This window comes from Mauremys reevesii, linkage group 11 (assembly GCF_016161935.1).
Source record: "Mauremys reevesii isolate NIE-2019 linkage group 11, ASM1616193v1, whole genome shotgun sequence".
Taxonomy (NCBI): domain Eukaryota; kingdom Metazoa; phylum Chordata; order Testudines; family Geoemydidae; genus Mauremys; species Mauremys reevesii.
This window is the reverse complement of record NC_052633.1, coordinates 73963541-73989178: the sequence shown is the minus strand read 5'-3', so window position 1 is coordinate 73989178 and position 25638 is coordinate 73963541. Positions and strand designations below refer to the sequence as shown.

Below are 25638 nucleotides of genomic sequence, written 5' to 3'. Positions count from 1 at the left end.
AGATGAACATTAACATAGATCTCTCTCTCTCTCTCTCTCTCTCTCTCTCTCTCTCTTCCCTTTGCATCACCGTGTTTCCTTTCTCTTCCTCTGTCTGTCCTTCCCTGCCTTGCTCCTCCATCTCCCGTCTTTCCCCCTCAGAGCTAGATGGGGAGGCAGTAGTTGAATCTGATGAAGGTAAGAAGGGATATTTTCTCTTTATTCATGCAAACTCTTTTGGCCAAAAAGAGAAGCTGAACTGCTAAGCTCATTAATGCTGAGACATCTGGTTGGCCTGATTTGTGTGGTATGCAGAAGGGTCAAAAGTGCACACAGGATTGTACCGCAGTGCGGCCCGCCAGGGAGTTATACGTAGGAGCTAATCTCAAAGCAAATAAATCCAGGTAGAGCTGCCTGAAACTGAAGTGTGCAGGAAAATGATCAAATATCCAGGAGTGGCATTTCAATCTCTGCTAATCACTGTTCCTTGTGCTCTCGCATCACTTCCTGTCGCACTGCCTTCTGGCAGGCGGTACTTCCTGGAATGCCGTTCCCACCCCAGTGAATCAATGTGCCGTGAGATCATTGCACTGGCTTCTGCAGAGGTTCGTTCTGAAACCCAGTCAGGATAGTGCCATGTGATAGAGCCGCAGCACCGGGGTGCACTGCTCTCTGTCCTTCCTGCATCACCCGCAATGGGGAAGTCGTGATGCTGACCACTGTTCTTTTCACCTTGATCCATGCTTCCCTCAATGTGTGTACAGCCAAGGGACATGCCTAGGTGAAAGAGGAAATTTTCATAAGCGCCTAAGTCCCATTTTCAAATGTGGCAGAGGTAAGGCTCCAGAGGGCTAGAACCCGGGTTTGTAGGGCTCCGGGTGACTGACATTTCAGGCTACCGCCAGGTAGCTGTAGCAGAGGCGTGATCCATACACTATAAACGCTGGGGGCACGAAACGCACTGGGCCTGCTGCGACAACAGACGCTGCTCTTGTGCTCTGACTCCAGCTCTGACCTTGGCCCAACTCCTGGTTTCTGACTCCAGCTGTGACCCCTCGCTTGACTCCTGCTCCGTCCACCAGGTCCTACTCCTGCTCTGACCACTAGGCATGACTCCTGGTCCTACCCACCAGGCTGGACTGCCACATCCTGGTTGTGGAACTGTTGGAGAACCATTGACTTCCAGTAGGGCTTAGAACTGTGCATGGGCTGTGATCATAGAATATCAGGGTTGGAAGGGACCTCAGGAGGTATCTAGTCCAACCCCCTGCTCAAAGCAGGACCAATCCCCAACTAAATCATCCCAGACAGGGCTTTGTCAAGCCTGACCTTAAAAACCTCTAGGGAAGGAGATTCCACCACCTCCCTAGGGAACCCATTCCAGTGCTTCACCACCCTCCTGGTGAAAAAGTTTTTCCTAATATCCAACCTAAACCTCCCCCACTGCAACTTGAGACCATTGCTCCTTGTTCTGTCACCTGCCACCACTGAGAACAGTCTAGATCCATCCTCTTTGGAACCCCCTTTCAGGTATTTGGGGCAAGGCCAGATGGCTACAGTAAAATAGTGAGGAACAGGTATGTTAGCCCCAGGCTAAACAAATCCCTGGTACCATGGTAACCAAATGGCAGTTGCTCCAGGTTAATCAAGACACCTGGGGCCAATTAAGATCCTTGTAGAAGGCAGTGGAGACAGCTAGATTGATTGGGACACCTGAAGCCAATCAAGGGCTGGCTGGAACTAGTTAAAAGCCTCCCAGTTAGGTACCAAAATAAAGGGCCACATTTTCTTAACTGCTAAGCCCCCAGGAGCTCCCATTGTGACCATAGCGATAGATTTCACAGAGGTCAGGTCTCAGAGACTCCTAAGTCATTGAGATGTTTTTGTGACTGATACCCTAAGGCCATAAGACTCCCAAGCTCTGTGCTTTTGCTGACCCGAGGGGCGTGAAAATATAAGCAGAGACACCGAGCTAAAGTTCACGAGTTTCAGATGCCGTGACGTGCTTTAGAACAGGTTCACTCGCGGAGCAGTTTGTGCTTTCGGTGGCTGCTGCCTCTCCGAGCGGAATGGCAAACACTGTTAAACAAGAATGTGCCAGTGTTTATAGGTAGGGGACATTAGCTTCAAACGAAACATAAGCAAGTGCCTTGTGGATACAGAAGTTAAGAACTTGGAATCCACACGCCTACACAATCTGTCTCCCTGCTGCAGCCAGATGGTGAGGCTGTGTCTGAGATGGCACTGTCCTTCAGAATCTCTATTTTTCAGTCACTTCCGAGTTACTCCTTGGGCTGAGTTTTTTGCATGTATTTCAGTCTCGTCTGAACCTCTCTGGGGAGTTTCATAAGAATCTGTCCATTTTTGCTGCACCCAAAGCAGTTTTGGCAACCTCTCATGATTTTACCACAAATCTTTATTGTGGTGTTTGCCTTAAAGACCCAGCTCTTGGAGTCAGGAGATTGCAGGACAATTTCAGCTTTAATTAAAAAACAAAGTTTCTCATCCTCGTGGTTGCAGAGAAAAGCCTAAAAATGTGGCAAGAGCTGGTTGCAATTTTTTTTATTGTTCAAAATGTTTTTCAACAAGAACATGACATTTTGGTCTGTGTGGCATATTCTGTGGTTAATACCATTTTTCAACCATTCCCCCCCCCCCATTTTTCATTTAAAAAAAAGGAAATATGTTCAGCCCAAAAGAGAATATTTTGAGAGTTTGGCTGAATTTTTTTCAGCCAGAAACACAAATGTTTGCTTTTTCAGGTTTTCGGTAGTTTGACATAACCCCAAAATCCTTTTGAAGAAAAATTTGGATGAAAATGAAAACTTTTTTTTGTTTTTATCAAAATTGTTTTGCAGACCAGGTTTAAATGTGACCTCTACAGTTCAAAACCAGAAGGGAAATAAAAAAAGACATGAGATTTTTTTAAAATAATACATTTTGAGTTCTTTTTAAGCCGATTTCATGTGTTTTAGAGTCTGACTCATGCGTTTTGAACACTTTGGGTTGGCAATACTGCCTGGCCATTACAACATTCTTTCACCCACTTTCTGCATGACTCAGATAATTTGAAAAGTGTTGTGTTTTAAAACCTAGCATGTTCTGGCTCCTGAAAGAGGACCAATGCTTTTGCCACGAGGAAGAAATTAGCTGAGCGAGTTGACTTTTTTTGAAAGAAAGTCATTTTTATAGACAAATGCCCTTCCCCGCCTAACACAATGTTTTTGATCTTGTCAATATGTTGTGGGTTTTGTGCCTTTTTTTCCCATACTTTTTTCCTAACACTTTTGTAAAAAGTTTCTGTTTCCCCAAAACCAGTTTTCAGCAGATGAAAAATTTGGTGACATTTTCAATAACGCTTTTGATAAAAGGGAGAGGAAAAATGCACCCACAAGTTTGGGAAAAGGAAAAATGTCTGGTTTTTTAACTCAGTGCAAAAATGCAAAAATAACAAAGTTTTGGAATTTTTCACAATTTTTTCCCCAACTGCATTTAGCTCCGGGAGAATTGCATATCACTTAGCCTACGGAAGGCTGCATGGTGCAGTGATTGAGCACTCGGTTATCAGCTAGAAATCACTGAGTTTTACTCCTGGGTCAGATCCTGGTTCACTGTGCAGCCTTGAGAAACAGCGTAACCATCATTTCCCAGCTTTAAAATGGGGAGGAAGTTTATCAGGGTGTTTCAACAATTTGTTAACCACTATGCTTTGAAAAACAACCGCCATGTCTTATGCATTGTGTCCCTTGAGGGTGGAACGAGGATGCGATTCCCAGATATTGGAGGGTATAAATGTTCTTGCCGCTCCCAGCAATCCTGGCCAATGTAGAGGGGTGGGGGATCTGGACAGGAAAGCTCTTTGTAAGCGGAGATCTTGGTCAGTAGCACGCAGTAGACTTTGTACGTTTAATCAGCGTGAGCATCTGTTCTCTATCCTCTTCTGGCACTTGCAACTCTTCTTAACTGTCCAGCTTGTTCTGTGCTTTGTGCAAAGCCAAGGGATGGTCTAACAGATGTGCATCCTGTGATGGATGCATCCTGGCACTCGCAGAAAGGTGCACCAGGAGGGTCAGTAGCTGCACAGCTGGAAGGGTGGGACTGAGCCCATCGGAATGTGATTGTTTTCATCGGATGTGTAAAGCTAAGCAGGGTTTAGTGCGACACTATGGAAGCTATACCTGGGTTCCTTTCCGCGTGTACATGGCAATGGGGTTTTTCATGACATGATCCTGCTAGATAATGGGATAGAGAATAGAATAGAAAGCAGCTGCAGTTTTTTCTGGACTACTCCTCTAGTCAGACTGTCTAAACTGAGTTTCTGCACTGTTGATTTATGTATAAACAGCACCTTTTTACACACACGCACACGCACACGCACACACATGCACAGAGCCATCTTTTGAAGTCAGCTTCCAGTTTTGCAAGGTACAGTTAATTATGAGCACAAAATCGCAGGTGCAGATTTTCAGTTTCTAATTTACTGGATGTTCCTCCAGATCTGACTAGCTGAATGCTGAATATCTGAATGTCTACCTGCAATGTCAGAGAACGGAGTGAGGGCCCTTTACAAATAATACCCTGTATGTATCAGGGTGTATCACTGGCATTTTTAGGGTTATAACAAGCTCTGCTTGGGGTAGATTCCCACCCACCCTCAATTGTTCATGTGTCTCTTCCTCTGTTCTTATGATGTCATCCATAGAGCCTTCCAGAAAAATCAAAATAGACAAGATCTACATTTTTAATCTAAAAAATATGCCGAACTCTCTTTTCTGCCCCCAAACTTGGCACACCCACCTCCTCTCTTCTTTGCCATGACCCAGATTTTCCTTGTGTCACTAGACACTCTGCATGAAGAGACGATGCTGGCATTCTGCAGCCCTTTCTCCTGAAGGCTGACTCATGCACTTGGACTGGCTAATTTTGGTCGGGGCAGGGAGCGGGATTTAATTACTGAAGCGGGGGAAGGTGTATTACCCCCATTCTGCAGGTCACCCGAAGCAGCACTTTGGCCCTAGGCCGAGCCAACCCAAGTGCTTGGTTCGGCCAAAATGCTGAAACCCACCTGGAATGTTCTGTATGAAAAGATTAGCCCCGCTCCCTTCAGAGGTCAGCTCCCGCCCCATCCGATTATGCAGGGCGGGGCAGGGCTGAACCGAGAGGTTATACCCAGAGGGCTTGACTCACACATTCCCTATTCCCATCTCTGAAAAAAACTGGGCACTTGCTTGGGTTTTAGCACAGGGAAGCACAGGCCCGGAAAGGAAAAGAGAGAGGCTCTGTCTTACTGCCAGTGTTCCTGTGCCCTAGAGGGTAACGAACGCTAGGTGCGGTACAGGCAGCGGGTACCTGGCAGCCTCTACCCCTAAGAGCTCACAGGCTACAGGCGATCAGACAAATAGACCAGGGCCGGGGTGGGAGGAGACTGGGTAACAGAACAATAGGGGCTGCTCACCTGTCTTAGGAGAGGCGACTCAAAGAGCTTGGCTTGTTTAGCCTAACCAAAAGAAGGCTGAGGGGAGAGATGATGGCTGTCTATAAATATATCAGAGGGATAAAGACCAGGGATGGAGAGGAATTATTTAAGCTCAGTATCAGTGTGGACACAAGAACAAATGGGTATAAACTGGCCAGCAGGAAGTTTAGACTTGAAATTAGACAAAGGTTTCTAACCTAGAAGCAGGGCTTCTCCGGCCTTTTCATTCTGTGGGCCACTGCATCAGAGACCCTTCTTCCCGCCTGCAATTCACTGGAAGAGCCAGTCCCACGTAGGCGAGGTCGGGGCTCAGATAACCCCAGAGATCTTTGACATTGCTAGTGCAGTGGGCGGCGTACGCAACACATGGCTGGAAATAAAACAGACCTCTCTGGAAGGGGGAATAGCTCAGTGGCTTGAGCATTGCCCTTCTAAACCCAGAGTTATGAGCTCAATCCTTGAGGGGGACATGGGGCAAAAATCTGTCTGGGGATTAGTCCTGCTTTGAGCAGGGGGTAGGACTAGATGACCTCCTGAGCTCCATTTTAACCCTGATATTCTATGAACCATCAGAGGAGTGAAGTTCTGGAACAGCCTTCCAAGGGGAGCAGTGGGGGCAAAAGACAAACCTGGCTTCAAGACTAAGCTTGATAAGTTTATGGAGGGGATGGTATGATGGGACAGCCTGATTTTGGCAATTAATTGATCTTTGATTATTAGCAGTAAATATGCGCAATGGCCTGTAATGGGATGTTAGATGGGGTGGGATCTGAGCTACTACAGAGAATTCTTTCCTGGGTGCTGGCTGGTGAGTCTTGCCCACATGCTCAGGGTTTAGCTGATCGCCATATTTGGGGTCAGGAAGGAATTTTCCTCCAGGGCAGATTGGCAGAGGCCCTGGGGGGTTTTCACCTTCCTCTGCAGCGTGGGGCACGGGTCACTTGCTGGAAGATTCTTGCACCTTGAAGTCTTTAAACCACAATTTGAGGACTTCAATGGCTCAGACACAGGTTAGGGGTTTGATACAGGAGTGGGTGGGTGAGATTCTGTGGCCTGCGTTGTGCAGGAGGTCGGACTAGACGATCATAATGGTCCCTTCTGACATTAAAGTCTATGAGTCTATGATTCTTAGCCACCCAGGAGCTGTGCTGACACTAACTAATCACCGTAGAGGTCTGTTTTATTTCCAGCCGTGTGTTGCGTACGCCGCCTACTGCACTAGCGATGCCAAAGATCTCTGGGGTTATCTTAGCCCCGACCTCGCCTACGCGGGACTGGCTCTTCCAGTGAATTGTAGGAGGGGAGAAGGGTCCGGGGAGGAGGGGATCTCTGCTGCGGTGGCCCACAGAATGAAAAGGCCAGAGAAGCCCTGCTCCTAGACATGAGGCTTTGCGAGACAAGGAGGCAAGGCTGGCTGGTGGGTGAATCTCAGGTCTTTGCGGGCAGTGCCACTCACGTCATATGGGTCTCTGGTGTTGTCAGACGCTACCTGCGTGGTGCTCTGCTCTGTTCAATGTTGATATCACTCGGCTGCGTGCGTGTGTTCCCTCTGTGTGCTGTCCCAGCTCTGCGCAGGTAGCTGACACAGCAGACCCCGAGAGAACCCCCAATGACCACAGACTCTAGTAAGGTACGAAGGCACGTCGGCCAGCTTTATTGTCAAACGAAGCACAACGATAGTTCTCTCTAGATTTTACTCTACAGGACATACTACGAGTATGTGCCCCCTGGCAATGGACTCAGCTCAGTCAGTGGCAGGACTTTCCACTGCCCCTTAGGCTGGACAAAGACACCGCCCCAGGGATGCATTCTTATACACAGGTACAAACAAGTTACACATCACTCCTGACGTACTGAGGTGCAACCCCTCTATGTAGCAAGGTTCAACCCCTCTACGTAGTAAGGTGCCGCCTCTCACCTTGTACATGTTGGTTCAAACAAAACAACTCCATCCATCATATTCCCCTTTTGGCCCTGTCATTGGGATGGGTCAGCCTGTTCCTTGTTATCTGTGTGGAGTGTACGAGTATGCGAATGTTCTGATATCTGGTGCCCAGTACCTTTTAGGTATGTCTCTCTCTGCAGCATCAGCCCTTTCCTTGCCAGCTTCTGTGAGCAGGGCCTGCCTCTGGCTCACAGCTTCATTTTGCTTTATGTTCGCAAAGTCTTGACCATTACTTTAGTTCAGGCCTTAGGCCTCATACCGGGCCTCTGATACCAGGGTTTATGTTTCCAGGCCTCATCTTACTACACCTGGTATAACATCCTCCCCCCACCTCGTTTCCTTCAGGAAGAGTCCCAAATTCACGCTGGGCGCTGGCCGGGAGTAGCGGGAGGGCAGGTCGGTAACAGCACAGCTGTGCCATGCCTGGCTTGGCACCAGCCCACGGTGACGCCAGGCCCTGATGTGGTGTGGACGGCATTAGCAGGAGCCGCCCGTGGGCCGTGTGGAGACGGGGCTAGCACTGACGAGGATGGGCGGGAGGCGGCGGGGGGGGGGGGGGTGTATTATCCTGAGCCTCCTGGAGTCGCTCATGCATTCAGACCAGGCCACTGTACAGCTCTGCTGCCCGGGCGAAGGCAGGGTCCGGGCGAGGTCCCCTGTGCAGGCGGGAGGTAGGACAGCCATGGAGGCAGGGCCCAGCGGAGCATGAGAATGGGGCGCCTCTGTTAGGAAAGGCAGGAACAATCCCAGGGCTCGTTTGCCTGGCTGCGGAGGTGGGGGGAAGGGAGGCAGGCAAGAACTGGGTGTCTATACCTGGGGGGACTGTCCCCAAAGGGGGAGCCGGGCGGGCGGGGAGGAGGAATAGGATAAGTGTGGAAGGGGGTAGGAGACAGAAGCCTTGTGGGGCTGAAGGGGGAGGGACCGGAGCTCTGGGAACAGTCGCTGCGAAGGGGACAAAGCGGGGACAGGTCTCTAAAGCCTGGAAACTGCGCTGCCGTCTGAGCAGAGTGACCGTGTCCGGAGCCCCCACGGCGCAGGGGGGTCGCGGCGACGGCTCTGCTGCTGTCCGGGGAACGAGCGCCAGGCCTCGCTTCCCACCAGGCGTGGGGCGGTTAGTCGGCTCGCTCCGAATGCGCCCGGCAGCTGGGGTAAATGAGCGTTGCTCCACTGAGGTCAGCGTCACGCTGCTTTACAGACATCGCCGATAGCCTGGGCGGGCGCGGTGCCCTTGACGGCAGCTCACCTGGCTTGCAGCGGGGGTGACCTGGGCCAGTGGCTGCTCAGCGAGTTTGTGGCTCACAGGCTCCGAAGAGAGGGGCCGGGCGAGGGTTGTCACCCTGCACTGGACGGTCGGAAAGCCGGCTAGTTCTGTCGGGTTCCATCCCCTCCGGCTCTGCCATCCTTCCTGCCACGCAGCGATGGGGTGGGAAGGATGGGAGGCCGCAGCAAGGTTTCTCCCCTCATCATTGGGAGTGACCTTTGTTTGAGAGGATGGAGGTGGGCCGCTGGAGATGGTTGCCCTGCAGCCGTCCCGCGGATTGCAGGGAAATACGTGTTGTGCAGTGCCCGGCCGAACAGCCCGGACCTGGGCTCATGGCTCGACACAATGGCAAGTTTCAGTTCTCGAGACGATCGTTGCTGCTTCTTGGGGTTCAGAGAAGCCACCTCACTTCGCCCCAAGCGTGCACCAGTGCACCCCAAGGGACTGTCCATTTGTCTGCCATGGGCACTTTGTATGACTGCTTTCTCCTGCCTGTGCTGGGCGTGGCGCGGAAACCGACACGGTCCCTGCCCTGCTGAGTCGCAGTCTCATTTTAGAGGGAGGTGGGACGGGGGTTACTTCCGGCCAGGCATGCAGTGACTCTGCTTAGCCAGCTGCATGGCTGGCAGGTGTGATTCAAAAGGATCTATTTTTAAAGGATGACGAGGACTGACTTCTCGTTGGCACGGTGGTGCCTACAATGTGTAACAGGCACGAAGCTGTGTGTTGCACAAGACTCATGTAGGGAGGAATGACAGGGGAAGATGATTCAGAGGGAGCTGGGGGCTGCTTCACAATCCTGAGGCTAATCTGACATTGCAGTGCTGTGACCCGGCCTACGGGACATCCATGGCCTCTGGCGGGGCCCCATTCTGAGCTCCCGCAATGCCCGTTGGCTTCGTCAGGATTGCCCTCGCTCAGCGGCAGCCCGGAAGAGCTTTGCAATGCATAAGCTGCCCCCCTGATGCATCTGTTTTGGCAACACCGTAGCTGGGGGGGTTGGAGGGATTTAATTCATTGCTTGGGGAGGGGGATGATGGGGATGCAGTGGATTTCTCAGATCAGCTGCTGGGGCCAGCTGATGTTCAGACCCTGGCTGTGATCGGCCCCGATCCTGGGCTGCAGCCAGAGGGCACGTGCATGCCGACCTCCCCGGCTCAGTCGCCAGCTTCACCCTTCCTTTCTTTTCACTGCCAGGGCCCAGGAGCTATGTGGAGTCGGTGGCTCGCAAGGCGGCGGCGGCGGGGGGTGGGGGGGCGCTGCCCCAGAGCCCCCCAACTCCGCAGGCCTACAGCACTGAGACGCCGATGAGGAATGGGGCCTTCATGAACTCCTTCACCTCCCCCAGCCCCATCTCCACCAGCAGCCCCATTCACAGCATGGACGGGTAAGGAGAGCCGGGCACCGGGGACCAGCTGTGACCAGACCCTGTAGCGCTGGGTTTAACTCCCTGCAGCCCTCCCTCACCTGAACACGCCCATCGATGACTTGGGTCCCACGAAGCAGGGCCGTGCCGCAGTCACTTTGCAGCTGTGCATTCTCATGCTTCAGGGTGTCAACTGTCACCGCAGGGGTCAGGAAGGGTTTCTGCCCCGCCCCACCCTCAGCTACAGCATAACAGCTGTGAGACAGGTGCATTGTGGGCTTTTCCTCCTTCCTGTGAAGCGTCAGTGCGGGACTAGATGGCCCAACAGCCAGGTCTGGTGCAGTAGCTGCCATGTGCCAGCGACGGGGATAAGCCACATGCTTATCTCCAACTTGGGAGTCTCGGACCCTCTGGTGGCATCGCTGCATTTGGCTGCCGAGGGACCGATTGTGTCGCCCTGAGCTCATGCTAGAGCAGCAGGGCAGAAAACACAAGGGGAAGGAACCTGAGGCTGAACGAGGCAATTTTCAAACCCTTCAAGTGTCCATTAAACCTGGGTTTTTCAAAGGGATTTAAAGGAATTAGGTGCTGTGATCCCGTTGAATTCCATCGGGTCCTTTGGAAATCCCAGCCTATGTGTGTGCAAGAGAGCAAGGGTTGGCTTGTAGGACAGTCGGGGGGAGTGTGTGTAGGTGGTTGTGCCTGGGGGGACATGGATGTGTGTGGGGGTGGTTGTGCCTGGGGACATGGATGTGTGTGTGGGGTTGTGTCAGGGGAGGTTGTGTCGGGGGACATGGGTGTGTGTGTGTGGGGGTTGTGTCGGGGGACATGGGTGTGTGTGTGTAGGTGGTTGTGCCTGGGGACATGGATGTGTGTGGGGTTGTGTCAGGGGAGGTTGTGTCGGGGGACATGGGTGTGTGTGTGGGGGGGACATGGGTGTGTGGGTGCAGGTGGTGGGGCCTGGGGGGCCATGGGTGGGTGTGGGGGAGGTTGTGCCTGGGGGCACATGGATATGTGTGTGGGGGGGAGGTGGTGTGGGGGGGGAGAGGTTGTATCTGGGTGGGACATGGGTGGGGGTGTGGGGGGGACATGGGTGTGTGTGTAGGTAGCTGTGTCTGGGGAGACATGGGTGTTTATGTGGGGGAGAGGTTGTGTGTGGGGGGACATGGGTGCATGTGTGTAGGTGTTATGTCTAGGGGGACATGGATATGTGTGTGTGGGGTGGTTTGTGTGTGTGTGTGTGTGTGTGTATACAGCTTTTCTGTGTGTATTAGAGAGGTCCTGTGGTTGTGTTGGTGTGACGGAGGTTGTGTGTGTGAATGAGGGTGTGGGTGGTCGAAGAGAGGGTGGGTGTGTGCGAGACAGTGTGGGGTGGGTGTGCATGTAGCTGGTTGTGTGTAGGGTGAACATGGGTTTGTGTGGTTGCGTGTGCACTTGGGAGGTGTGGGCTGTGTGCATGAGGGGTGCGCATATGCACGCATGTAGGGTTGTGTGTGTGTGTGAGGGTGTGTGCACACATGTAGGATTGTATGTGCATGTGTGTATATGCACACAGGTGGGGTTGTGTGTGAGTGAGGTGTGAGTGAGGTGTTCTCCCGCCATGCACAAAGCCCCTTTCCACTTACCCCACAGCCTCCCTCCGAAGCCAGTGAGATCTGGGGGTGCCCAGCGCCAGGCCATTGTGCAGGATCAGGTCCCAAGCGACTGACTGACTCCTGCACACCCGGTGTTTCCCCTTAGCGCCTGCTGGGCTCATTGCGAACCACGGGGGGCCGGCCGCCCCCAGGGCTGCTCCGTGTGGTTTTGACCAAGGACACGCTCAGGCGCGTGGCCGCAATGGTGGGTCGGTCACTGCTCAGGCCCAGGTGACCAATCAGTCGGCGTTGGGTGTCCCGGGCATCAGGGGAACCCAGGAGACAAAAGCCCAAGGCCCTGACCACCAGGGGGCACTGAACCTGCCATGGCATTTTCCTCTGAATGCTCCAAGGTTCTGCAGATTCTGCCTCTAATTCAGGGGTGAGAAAACTACAGCCCGTGAGCCGCATCCGGCCCATCAGCTGTTTTAATCCGGCCCTTGAGCTTCTGCTGGGGAATGGGGTCTGGGGCTTGCCCTGCTCCGCATGGCTCCCAAAAGCAGCAGCATGTCTCCCCTCCGGCTCCTATGCTTAGGGGCAGCCAGAGGGCTCCATGCGCTGCCCCCGCCCCAAGCACCGCCCCCGCAGCTCCTGTTGGCTGGGAACCATGGCCAATGGGAGCTGCAGGGGCGGCACCTGCAGATGGGGCAGCACGCAGAGCCACCTGGCCGCACCTCCGCATAGGAGCCGGCTGGAAGGGGGACATGCTGCTGCTTCCAGGAGCTTCTTGAGGTAAACTCAGCCCAGAGCCTGCACCCCTGAGTGCCCCCGCTGTGCCCCAAGCCCAGCCCAGAGACCCCTCCCGCCCTCCGTACCCTTCATCCCCAGCCCCACCCCAGAGCCTGCACCTCCAGCCGGAGTCCTCACCCCCTCCCACACACCAACCCCAATTTCGTGAGCATTCATGGCCCTCCATATAATTTCCATACCCTGATGTGGCCGTTGGGCCAAAACATTTGCCGATCCCCGATCTAATTCCTTCTGCAGTTCAGTCATCCCTCCTGAGCTGCGTGGTATTATGAATTTATTCGGAAGGTGTCACCATCACCTGGGCATCAGTCCCACCACATAGGGCTCAGAGGGACGAGCAGCCTGCTGTGCTCTCTCTTCCCTCCCTCCACAGTCTGAGCTGTTTGCCTGCCGTAGACAGAGTCCGCGACCAAGGGTACGTAGGCATCAGCCTTCCTGCTGGAAGCACCCTGCCCTTGTAGGAGAAGGTTCCATAGATGGTTATGTGCTGCTGCTGCCGGGTCCTTCCCCAGAGGTGCAGGATGGCTGCATTTCAGTGGATCATTTGTTTCAGTGCGATCCAGTAGACAAGTCGCTGGGAATGGAAGTCGGGGAACTGGGTCGCTGCTTCACCTGGCCAGGTCACTTGGCCACTCTGTGCCTCAGTTTCCCGATCTGTGCTATCTCTAGAAGGAAACAAAGTTTCAAAGCTTCCCACCTAAGCTGCCGAGCCGGTAAATGGCTGCTTTGCTCTTACCTGTGTTGCCAGCCAGCCGGTGGGTATTCCAGAAGGCAGGTCTGGTGTGGGCACGCACCGACAGCAGTTTGCAGCCAGTTGCTAAGCTGGGATGCTGGAAAATGGGGCCTTGGCACAAGCATCTGGAGCCCAACAGAGCCAATTCCACAACAAAGGGAGGGTGATCTTGTGGCTCGGACAGTGAAGTGGGGGCTTGGGAGGTCTGGGTGTGATTCCCGGCTCTGCCACAGATTTCCTGGGTGGCCTTGGGCAAGTCACTCACACCTAGATCCTCAACGATATTGGGGCACCTAACTCCCCCTGAAATCAATGGGCCTTTAAGAATCTGGGTCTTGCTCGCCCAGTGCCTCAGGTTGGCTAATCACCTACACGAGGTGCCCTGAGGCTACGGTGATGGGCACCAGAGGGAGGCCAGTTACTGACTCAGGCAGCAGTGGGCCTGGCGTGGAGCGCTGCGAGCTGAGCTCTTCTCTTCCTGCCTTTCCCAGGGTGTCGATCCGCAGCTACCCATCCGAGAGCAGCGGCCACAGCACCGCCTCGCCCCCGCGGCCCTCGCCTGAGTCCAGCTCCCAGGCGCCGTCGGCACACAGCAGCTACCAAAACGCCTCACCGGCGTCCTTCAGCCAGGGGGGCTATGCAAGCCCTGAATACCCCGACGGCCGAGCCGGGGCGAGGCCGCAGCCCCAGGTCAGCGTGGTGGGTGTTCACGTCCTGCCGGGGAGCCCCCACACCCTTCACAGGACAGTGGCCACCAACACGCCGCCAAGCCCCGGTTTCGGGCGAAGAGCACTCGAACCCGGCACAGCGGCCGCTCCCGGGAGCCCCAGCCAGGGCAGGCACATCATGTACGGCTATTCCACCCCGGAGGAGCAGCGTCCCACGCTGTCCCGGCAGAGCAGCGCCTCGGGGTACCAGCCCCCCTCCACCCCGTCGTTCCCCGTCTCCCCGGCCTACTATCCCGGCCTGAGCAGCCCGCAGTCCTCCTCCCCGGACTCCGCCACCTACCGGCAGGGCAGCCCCACGCCGCAGCCGGTGCTGCCCGAGAAAAGGAGGATGTCGGCCGGGGAGCGGTCCCACAGCCTGCCTAACTACGCCACGGTGAATGGCAAGATGTCCTCGCCCGTCTCCAGCGGCATGTCCAGCCCCAGCAGCGGGAGCAGCGTGGCCTACCCACACACCCTGCCTGACTTCTCCAAACTCTCGCTGCCAGGTAGGGGCTCGCCCATCGCCGAGTGGGAACCCTGGAGCGTGGGGCAGACGCCTGGGGGCAGGCGGGGCGGAGGCCTGCGGTGCTGGAGGACACCCTCTCTCCAGAGGCGAAGTGCTCTCCAGCCAGACCCTGCTGTCCTCACAGCCTGCTTCAGAGCGGACTCCCCTGAGGGCATCTCCCCCACCAAAGAGCCTCCCCTGAATGATCAAATGGATCTTGGGCTTCCCCTCAGCCAGGCATTTGATGGCACCTGCCATCACCAGTGGGTCTGAGCCTGAGTATAAATCCCGAGGTCCTGGCTCAGTTCTCACTCGGGCAGAGCTCCCGTTCGTTAGCTGAGGAAGTACATTAGGGTTGAGACCCTGGAGAGTGTCTGATGTACTTAGGATCCTGTCCAGCCCCTCAGCACACTGCTCCCTCCTCGCTCTCTGAAGATTGCACAGAATGGGCACGCGCCGCTATTATCCCCGGGCATCTGTCCAGCACCCTCTGCCTGCAGGGGCTAGGTTATCTCCTGCTCGCTGCACTCCTTCACCAGGAATGCTTGGACAGCTGTTACTCTGGTCCCAGCGCTACTGTCCTGCCTACCACTGCTCTGTGAGCCTGTCTTCGGTACAACCCCCTGCATGCGTGTGCCCTGCAGGTCACAGAGCTGCTGGGAATGGTAGGGGTTGCGTATCTGCTTTGATTTACTTCCGACATCAGGATATATATATAGGAGTCACCACTGGTGCCCAGATCCACCCCCCTCTTTTCCTCCTTCTAAAATTAGCTGTCAGAATCAAAACAGGGAAATACAGAGCTAGCATCAAAGGAGAAACCACCGTACGGTTTATGTCAAAAACACAACAGCTTGCATAGAGTGAGGTCAAAGCAACTCGGTCTGATACATCCCTTTGCCTGCCGCCTGCGGTGCAGAGCTGAACCCAGCGCTCTCTGGATAAGTATTGTGTAGAGGGGCACAGTCTGCTGCCTCCTGTTCTGTGGGAAATGTATTGACCTGCGTAGTTACAGGTGACCCCTCAGCTGGTGGGGCCCAGTATAGATCCCCTGAAATCGGTGCAGCTAAGAGCTGGTCCTGTGTTTTTAGATGACCAGCACGTAGTGTCCTGGGCCATAAGCCATCTGGTCTCGGCACGTCTGACAGGTTAGTCCAGGGGTGGCCAACCTGGGACTCCGGAGCCGCATGCGGCTCGTCAGAAGTTAATATGCGGCTCCGTGTATAGGCCCCGACTCCGGGGCTGGAGCCACAGGCGCCAACTTTCCAATGTGCCGGGGGGGGGCTCACTGCTCAGCCCCTGGCTCTGCCACAGGCCCTGCCCCCCTCCACCCCTTTCCGCCCCTCCCCGGAGCCTGCCGTGCCCTCGCTCCTCCCCCGCAGAGCCTCCTGCACGCCACGAAACAGCTGATTGTGGTGGGCAGGAGGCACGGGGAGGGAGGGGGAGGCGCTGATTGGCGGGGCTGCCGGCAGGAGGCACTGGCGGAGGGAGGGGGGGAATTGATGGGGGGGGCGCTGACGTATTACTGTGGCTCTTGGGCAATGTACACTGGTAAATTCTGGCTCCTTCTCAGGCTCAGGTTGGCCACCCCTGGGTTAGTGTGTTACCCCGTATGTCCCTGATCCTTCAAACTCTTGAGCACATGCTTAATTCTCAGCATATGAGTATCCCCATCAAGGCGGAAGCCTGTGCGTAAGTGTTCGCCGGCTCAGGGAAGAGGGGCGCCCTTGTGAGCTCTAGATGGAATTAGAGGTGGGGTCAGGATATTTACAAGGGTTAAAGGAAGATTAAGACATTTATACTTTCCTGTCCTGTTCTCTGGGAGGGCTGCACCTTGAGATCCCTCTGGATTGTGAATCTGGAGTGGCTATAAACGTGTCTTGAATGCGTCCCTTGATTGTCCCTCTCTTTCCCCGCTCTCAGACAGCAGCCCCGAGACCCGGGCCAGCGTGAAGTTTGTCCAGGACACCTCCAAGTATTGGTACAAGCCGGAGATTTCCAGGGAACAGGGTGAGTAGCCAGCCCCGGTGACAAAGCAGCAGCGGGGGCGGGGGACACGGACGGGAATTGGGAATCTGTGTGCAGGCGTGTGCTGGCTCTGAGAACCGCGGGGGTTATCTCGGTCCTGGCTCATTGTGCCCGCATCCCGGTATTATGGCAGGATCCTGCCTGCGCTGTCCCTGGTAGATGGGCGTCTGTATCGTGCCATGGTTCTCTCCAGGGAGCCCGTCTGCCCAGGGCGGTTGTATCTGCACATTGTGGCTGCTTGGGTGACTCTGGACATTTGGGGTGATCTGCATAACCCACTCGTGGCCGTGTAACCTTTCCACCACCGCAGCCACAGAGTCCAGGAGGGTAAGGCCAGAAGCGTCTGCCAGGCCATCTAGCCTGGCCTCCCATCTCACAGGGCACCAGCACCGCCCGGCACCCGCACTCGAACCCAGCCACCAGGGTTAGACCCACGTAGCTGCAAGAGACCCAACCGTTGTGTGCCGCAGGCAGGCCCGAGTGCACCAGGGGCAATGGCAGGGGATGGATCCACACCCCATGCTGCAGAGAAGGCGAAATGGCCCCCCCACTCCCCCACAAGTCCCTGGCAATCTGACCTGAGGGAAAATTACTTCCCGATCTCACTCCTGTGTCTGGGCTTAGCTCTTCCCCTCCTCCCCGCCAGCAGCCAATCACCGACCCTCTTGGCGGTGCTGGAGCTGTCACCGATCCAGTGCAGTGTTCCCGACCCGTCCTGAGAGCCAAGTGGGCATTGTTAGCTCGCATTCTCCCCACATTGCTGCGAGCCAGCCTGCAACACCCCCCAACTGCCCTGGTCCCGAGAGCTTGTCCCTGCAGAGGGATAGCGAGTGGCCAGGGCTTGTCTCTTCCCGCTGGCAATGTTGCCAGTGTTTGCATTCGGCTAGGGATCTCGGCTTCCCTGCAGCAGAGAAATGACCTCCCGGTCTGTGACCAGCCCTGTTCCCAAGTGAACCTCTGCTGCAGGCTCAGGAAAGAGGAGCCAATGGGGCTGTCTAAGGAAGCGGCTCCTTGGGAAAAGGTGGTGGGTCGGTGGCAGGTAATGGGAGAGAGGAAGGCTGGGTTGGCCTGTACTCTAGGCCCCAGGAAACCCGGGTTCAGTTCCTTGCTGTGCCACAGACACTCTGTGGGACCTTGGGCAAGTCATCAAATCCCAGGACTGTAGGGTGGGAGGGTCCTCAAGTCCAGCCTGGTAGGACCCCGGAGACCTAGACCATCCCCGACAGGGGCTTGTCCAACCTGGCCTTAAAAACCTCCTGTGACAAGGATCCCACAACCTCCCTGGGAAGCTGATTCGGAACCACCCTCCCCATGAGAGAGTTTTTCCTAGTAACTAACCTAACTAACAGATTAAGCCCATTACCGCTTGTCTCATTTTCAAAAGGAATTTAGGCACATAGGAGCCTAAATCCTATCGCCCATCAATCTGTTTTAGGCTCGTAAGTGCCTAAATCCCTTTTGAAAATGAGGTGTGGGTTCCTAAGTCAGTTAGGCATTGCCAGACTGAGCACAGTGCTGCCTGCATACCTTTACAAGCCTGGGCCGCCTTGTGTGTGCGCCTCAGTGGCCTGTGTGTACATGGGCACTGCCCCACCTCTCAGGATAAACACGGTAAAGACTGTCAGGTGCTCTGATACGCTGGTGAGGGGCCAGCTAAGCACCTGAGATACACAGGACAAGATGATGAGGAAGCCGGCAGGAAGGGCCTTGGATAGGGTGAAGCTACAAGGTTTGTCTCTGGATGCAAATTTCAGCCCTTCAGGGCCGGGTCCATCTTGCCGTCTGCTGGTGTGTTGGAAGCTGCAGTGTTCCCCAGGCTCGCAGTCTGCCTGGAGGAAGGGTGAGGCCGGGACCCTCAACCTTTCCAGATGACTGACCCCCTTTCAGGAGGCTGATTTGTCTGGTGCACCCCAAGTTACACCTCCCTTCCAAACAACGTGCTGACAAAATCTGACCTAAAACTACCAAAGTGTCACCACGCACCAGTGCGGACAAATCGCTTCCTTTCTCATTTTTACCTTATCATTATAAAAGAACTCAACTGGGATATAAACCCTGTACTGACATTTCAGTGTACGGTGGATAGAGCAGTATAAACAAGTCGTTGTCTGTATGAAATTTTAATTTGTCCTGACTTCGCTAGTGCCTTTTCTGTAGCCTGTCGTGCAACGAGGCAAATATCGAGAGGGGTTGATGTACCCCCGGAAGACCTCCGCGTACCCTCAGGCGTACGTGTACCCCTGGTTGAGAACCACTGGCTTAGGCTGCCAGCTGGGATAAAAAGCACTGTCTGTGTGTCAGTGCATTTGCTCGATCCCTTCCGATCCCCCTTGGGAGAGCTCAGCGCCTCCTTATGCTGGGGCAGGACCCCTCTGACATGGCAGAGATCTTGGAGTGTTAATTACTCCTGCTGAGCTGTATTGTGGCAGTGCGCAGACACCACTGTCCAGGATCCAGGCCCCCATGGTGCTAGGCTCTGTCCAGGTGTATGACGAACGGCAATCCCTGGCCCAGAGACAATCTGAGTATGCGATGAGAGGTCCTGGGACGGGGGTGGCACAAGGTGCAGATTGGTGCATTTTAAGGCCAAAGCAGGCCACTGGGATCCTAGAATCCTAGAATATCAGGGTTGGAAGGGACCTCAGGAGGTATCTAGTCCAACCCCCTGCTCAAAGCAGGACCAATCCCCAACTAAATCATCCCAGCCAGGGCTTTGTCAAGCCGGGCCTTAAAAACCTCTAAGGAAGGAGATTCCACCACCTCCCTAGGTAACCCATTCCAGTGCCTCACCACCCTCCTAGTGAAAAAGTTTTTCCTAATATTCAACCTAAACCTCCCCCACTGCAACTTGAGACCATTACTCCTTGTTCTGTCATCAGGTACCACTGAGAACAGTCTAGATCCATCCTCTTTGGAACCCCCTTTCAGGTAGTTGAAAGCAGCTATCAAATCCCCCCTCATTCTTCTCTTCTGCAGACTAAACAATCCCAGTTCCCTCAGCCTCTCCTCATAAGTCATGTGCTCCAGCCCCCTAATCATTTTTGTTGCCCTCCGCTGGACTCTCTCCAATTTTTCCACATCTTTCTTGTAGTGTGGGGCCCAAAACTGGACACAGGACTCCAGATGAGGCCTCACCAATCCTCTTGTCTGACCTGACAATTATAAGAAGTAGCAGCCACAACACACCAGCAGCCTGGCCACCGCCAGGTTCATTTGCCCTAAGGCCGGTTCCATTGACATGTGGGAGCCCAAACCCCTCAGCCCCACAACCTGGCCCAGAACCACCTTTATTGCCTCATTCTGTCTGTCGTTCCTTCCCCGCCCCCCTTGGCTGGTGACGCAAAGGACAATATCCCCACTGAGAAACAGGGGGTGATCTCGGACAGGGGGCTGGGAGTCAGGGCACCTGGGTTCTCTCCCTGACTCGCTACGTGCGACCCGAGATTGGTGACGTTGTTTCCCAGTTCCCCGCCTCTGCAGACTGGAAAATGATAATACTACTGACTTCACTGGGAGGTGAAATTAATTTGCAGCTAATTAACATTTGTAAAGCACTGGGAGAGCCTCAGCTGGTGGCAGTACTTAACACGCTCAAACGGTACCAGATCTCACAGCCCACTGGCCCCAGGAGGTTGGTGGGTGATTCTTATGATCTCCCTGCTACAAGGAGAAACTGAGGCGCAAGGAGAAACTGAGGCCACATTGTCACATCTTGGGGGATGGTAACGCTAGGAGCCCATCTCTTTAACAGGCTCGTGCAGGGCCGCCATTCAGACTGCCTGCACACAGTGAGAGCTGGCAAGAACGCTGGAGTGCTGCCACCGCTGCCCATCCTGTCCGTGGTATTGTCCCCTTCACCCTTTGCTTGGATCCAGCCGTTGTCTCCTGTCTTATGGCTGGCTTGGAAGCAGGAGCCGAATTTTTGTTCTGCATGTACCGCACCAAGCGCACTGGGATCCTGGCCAGGGCGCAGGCACCTAGGTGCTACAGTCAATATCAATAATAAATAAGAACAACACCTCTGCAGGTGCCAAGACACTATGGTGATGGTCGCCACTTACTACAGCGAGGGATGGGGGGAGGGGGATGCTTAATGAGAAATCAAGTGACGTGTCCAAAGGAGAGGATGGCTCCCAAGTCTGTGCCTCGCCCATTGTAGAGACAAGGTCGGGGAGGTGACCTCTTTTATTGGGTTGTCTTCTGTTGAAGAGAGACAAGCTTTCAAGCCAGGCAGGGAAAGGGACTCCCAATGTCCCAGCTAAAGGCAAGGTGGAACAGGTAGTTTAGCAGAAGTAGTCAGCACATATTGTAAGGAACCATTCAAGGCAGAGTGGCCCGTTAACACCTCTGCAGTCATAGGACATAAAAGGTGGGGATAGTGGATTTCGGGTGGTTGTAATAAACCCCAAATCCAGCATCTCTGTTCAGTCCGTGGTTTTTAGTGGCTAGCAGAGTTATGAACTGAAGATCGCAGGCTTGTCTTTAAAAGCGTTGTGCGGGTTTCCTTCGAGGGCGGAGAGGTCAGTTCTAGCGCGATTGCTTTATGAAAAGTCTTCGCCCGCAGGTGATAGGTTGGGTTGGTCTTTTATCAGTTTCCTGTGCGAGTTCATTCGAGAGCGCGGTGATTCTCTGGTTTATTGGGTGGGGTGCAGCACATGTGGGACCCATGGATCTTGAAAGGCGTATTGTGGGGGGTGTCAGTCGGTTTTATGGCTGCGGGTTTTGTATCTGCTGGTCTGGCGGGGTCTGGTGCCGTTTGAGTTGGTGTGCCCTGGTCTGTGGGGCGCTTGCTTCTGCTGATGAGTGTGGAGAGGTTGGAGGGTTGTTATCAGCTCAGAAGTGGGGGTTTGGGAAAGATTTCTTTCAGGATGGGGTCCCCCTTGAGTCTGGGTTGTGGTTGGTCCACTGGAAGTTATTACCTCCCCCATCTTGTGTCTCTCATGTCCTGAGACCAACATGGCTCCAGCTACACTGCATAACTCGCCCAGTGTAGCATTCTGCCTTTCCCGGGGCAGCTGCTCCCTGCTCGGAGGCGCGATCGGTGTCTCACTGCACGTCCTGACTCCTGCACTACTCTCCCTTCCCAGCCATCACACTGCTGAAGGACAGGGAGCCTGGAGCCTTCATTATCCGAGACAGCCACTCCTTCCGGGGAGCCTACGGGCTGGCCATGAAAGTGGCCTCTCCGCCTCCCACCATCCTGCAGCAGAACAAGAAAGGTATTGTCGCCCGCCCCCGCGTGCCAGCCCCAGGGAGCACCCGGCACTTCCCCTCCATTGTTCTGCTGGCGGAGCACGGGGCAGCTCGGGGCAGCGGAACGCAGCTGGGTATGTGCTGAGGCAGCAGGAACCCGCCTGCTTTGCAGGGCGTTTAACTCTCAGCCAGCCTGAGCCGAAGCCCGTGGGAGCCTTTCCAGTGAGCCTAGATCCAGGCCGAGGGTTCTGTGCCCCCGTTGGCATGGTCCCCTTTCTCTCTGCTGCTGCCCTCTCTGCACTGGGGAGGGGTGACTAGATAGAAAGTCTGAAAAATTGGGACGGGGTGGGGGGTAATAGGCACCTAAGCCCCAAATATCGGGACTGACCCTATAAAATGGGGACATCTGGTCACCCTACACTGGGGATTAAGTGTCTGGTCCCAAGCGCCCCCAGGGCTGTAGCCTTCCTGTCTAGAATAGTGTTCTATGGGCCGGGCTCCCCTCCCACCTACCCCAGTGCAAACTGGAGTGACCCCAGTGTAGTCAGCCCAGACGTGCGCCCCTGGGGCCTGGAGCTCAGAACCTGCCTCGTTCATGCAGCCTGTGGGGGGGATTTGAAAGGAGGCCCCCAGCTGGCTGCTGACTCTCTCTCCGGCCGAGCTGCACCAGCTGGGATTCCTCCGCAGCTCTGCTCGCTCTGGAACCAGCCTGCTCGCCCACAGGGCACGTGGGCTCTGCTCTCACTCCCCAGAGCCTGGGGCCTGGATCACCCAGCGGGCACTGAGGGGTGGGGCGGGCAGGAGGGATGTTCTCCAGAGCCCGCTGTCCTGGGGGGCACAAGGGGGTTGGTTTCAGGAGGGGCTGGGAGCCTGGAGTGACGTCGCCCTCTCTCCCCCCAGGAGATATAACCAATGAGCTGGTGAGGCATTTCCTGATCGAGACCAGCCCGCGGGGGGTGAAGCTAAAAGGATGCCCCAACGAGCCCAACTTTGGTAAGTGGCAACGAACCTCTCCTGGCCCGTTCAGTGCCCTGTGGCAGCGACGCCCCCTTGTGGGGATTAATCGGTATTGATAGGCATCGCCATAGGCATGACTGGATTTGGGGTCTCCTGTGGGCATTTGGAACAGAGGCCAAAGAGCATCTCCCGGACACTGACACATGTGTGCACTCACACACGCACACACCCTCCAAACACAGACACAAGCTAGCCAGGAGTTTGGCAACCAGGCATCCAGGAATGACAATAAAGCTGGGTCCTCTCTTAGGGTGGACATATTCCTGGAGGTTTCATCACATGACGTAATCTTTAATTCAAGGTTAAGCCTTAAATCCTAGAGGGTTGGCAGCCCTATCCTCTGTGCTTGGGGTGTGCAAACATCATTCCCTTTTAGATCAAAAGGAGCTGGAGGAAAATCCAATATACAGTAGAACCTCAGCGCTACGAACACCAGAGTTACAAACCCAACCACACGCCTCATTTGGAACTGGAAGTGCGCAATCAGGCAGCAGCAGAGAGGAAAACAAATGCAGTACAGTGCTGTGTTAAATGTAAACTACTAAAAAAATCAAGGGAAAGCAGCATTTTTCTTCTGCCCAGTAAAGTTTCAAAGCTGTATTGTCAATGTTCAGTAGTAAACGTTTGAAAGAACCACCACAATGTTTTGTAGAGTTACGAACATTTCAGCATTACAAACAATCTCTGTTCCCGAGGCGTCCGTAAGTCTGAGGTTCCACTGTGTTAATAACGGTTCCCTTCCGTGTCGCGATACAAACACTGCTGATGATTAAATCTAAAAGCACGGTCATAAATCCAGCTCCTCTGCCAGTTCTGATGCTCTTTACATTTTTTGCACTCGGTCCAGGCACCAAAAGTAGTCAGGTCAGTGTCACTCTCTGCTTATGATCAGTTTCACTAGGGGGGTCTGGTTCCCTAGCTCCAGGCTGTTGTGTTAATGGGGCAGATCTTCAATAGGTGTGAGCTGGCAGAGCTCCATCGACTTGCGCTCCGCCACTGACTCCTTGTTTCACCTTGCCTGCATCACTTAATATTTCTGTGCCTCAGTTTCCCCATCTGGAAGAAGGGGCTGATAACAAGGCTTCACCTCACAGGTGTGTGGGACGGATGCATTAGCCATTCTCTGTGCTAGGAATGTGAGACACGCTAGACCTGGTGTGCGAGGGGAGGGTACCTGGAGCCTGTGCAAAGCCAGAGACAATCCCAATCCCCGTGCCCTGGGGAACACAGGAAATTCTCCATCTCTCTGGGGTGGAAAGAGGGCAGGGAAAAGGCCAGGCCATCCCCCTACCCCCCGCACTCCATGGAACTCCGCCCCCGGCTCAGAGCTGGCTTTGAATGCCAACATCTCCCGGCTGTTTACAAGGCCCGTGTATTGGCCTTGCTAGCGGGTTTCCCTTGTCCCCTTTGCACAGGAGAGAGGAGAGTTTGCTGACGGGTAGGGAAAGGTGCTGGCTCCCTGGGCTCTGGAGATGGGATTGCTGTGCGCTGCCAGTGCAAGATGTTTGTATGACCCTTCTCCGGACCCAAGGAGAGCCACAGTCACTGATAGGCTCCAGCTGCTGCTTGGACTCAGGACAGGGCTGGAGAGAGACTGATCCCCCTGTAAACTAGCCCCGAGAGGGTCCAATGACCCTAACCCAGAAAGCCGATGACCCTCATCCGCCCATGGAAATGTCACAGCTGGGTTTGAGGAGACGAGGGACATCGGCTCTGAGACGGGGCTGGATTCACCCTCCCCCGTCTCGCCCTGGGCGGGGCTCCTACCGAAAGGCAGGAGAACAAGGGACAACAGTGAACTCCAGGCCATGGGGAGGTGGGAGACACTGGAAAACACAGAGCCGGTCTGCTTCCCTGAGCATCCCCCTTACTCAAGCAGCGCCAGTGAAGTCACCGGGGCTACGCAGGCCTAAGGGGATCCTGGGCCAAAGCGAGCAGGTGGAGAAGCTAGTGGACGGCTCGTTAGCTGATGGGGAAGGAACGTCCCCACTCTAATGCACTGACCGTGTTCCTGTGGGGCTCTCTCCCCAGGATGCCTGTCGGCTCTGGTGTACCAGCACTCCATCATCCCGCTGGCCTTGCCCTGCAAGCTGGTCATTCCCGACCGAGGTAGGAGGCACGGGGCATGGGGGATGCACCGGGGCTGGGGCTGGATGGATTTTTGACCCTGCTCAGCACCGAAGGGCGGGACTGGAAAGCTTTATAAGATCCCACCTTGTGTCCTCACAAGATCCCACTGTGTCTTACCCCGGAGATGTTCCGGATTCAGTTCCTTCTTTACTTCTCTGCCAGGACCCAAGCTCAGCAGTCCCCTGGCAGAAGCCAGGTGTGTCAAGTAATATGTTCAGGACCCGTCCATCTCATTAGTATTATCTGTGTTACCATGGGGCCTAGGAGGAGTCCTGGAGCAGGACTGCAGCTCCTAGGGTAATGGATGGATGGTTAAGACAGAACAAATCCTGCATCTTGGCAGGGGGTTAGGCCCCCCCTAACCCTATGGGTCTCTGCCTCTGAGTCTGTGACCAGGACCCATTGTTCTTGGCTCTGTACAAACCCAGAACAGAAAGGTTACAACCCCGCTTTGGGATCAGGTCCCTCAGCCCCCGGGGCCAAACTCCCGCAGCCCCTGGGAAAGCTCTGAACACGACGGAATGACTTAGACTGAGAGGGCATCCGATCGAGATTCCCCTGGAGACACGCCCAGTGCGTACGGCTCCTCGGTGGCATTGTTCCTCCGTCACACCGTCGCCTCTGCAGATCCCCACCGCAGGAGTGAGTCGCTGGAGCCCCAGCCGGTCCCCTGCTGCGCCTATTCCCAGATCGCCAGTCGGGGAGGAGTCACTGTCCTTCCGTTTCCCTTTTTTTTTAGATCCCACGGACAAAACGAAAGAGGCGGCCTCAGCCGCCAACTCAGCGACAGACCTGCTCAAGCAGGGAGCTGGTGAGTGGCCGCGACGTGACGGGGAAGGTTGCAGGTGGGCGTGCACGCGGGAGGGAGCTCCGCCTGCATTGGGACACCTTTTGGCAGGCGGCCGCCTCTGCTG

The 25638-nt window shown here is 54.9% G+C and overlaps 1 protein-coding gene across 10 annotated transcripts in view; it reads left to right on the top strand.

The window, feature by feature from the left end:
* TNS1 (tensin 1) overlaps nucleotides 1-25638 on the top strand; it is a 252557-nt gene that overhangs the window by 213816 nt on the left and 13103 nt on the right. For 7 of the 10 annotated variants that reach the window (XM_039493616.1, XM_039493614.1, XM_039493613.1 and 4 more), the window contains 8 exons: nucleotides 142-177; nucleotides 9859-10048; nucleotides 13636-14357; nucleotides 16280-16366; nucleotides 21472-21603; nucleotides 22478-22570; nucleotides 24626-24703; nucleotides 25464-25535. In XM_039493616.1, coding sequence (XP_039349550.1) covers nucleotides 142-177; nucleotides 9859-10048; nucleotides 13636-14357; nucleotides 16280-16366; nucleotides 21472-21603; nucleotides 22478-22570; nucleotides 24626-24703; nucleotides 25464-25535 — 1410 coding nt within the window. The remainder of the gene's footprint in view (nucleotides 1-141; nucleotides 178-9858; nucleotides 10049-13635; nucleotides 14358-16279; nucleotides 16367-21471; nucleotides 21604-22477; nucleotides 22571-24625; nucleotides 24704-25463; nucleotides 25536-25638) is intronic. The other 3 variants (XM_039493617.1, XM_039493615.1, XM_039493612.1) reach the window with 1 other exon arrangement.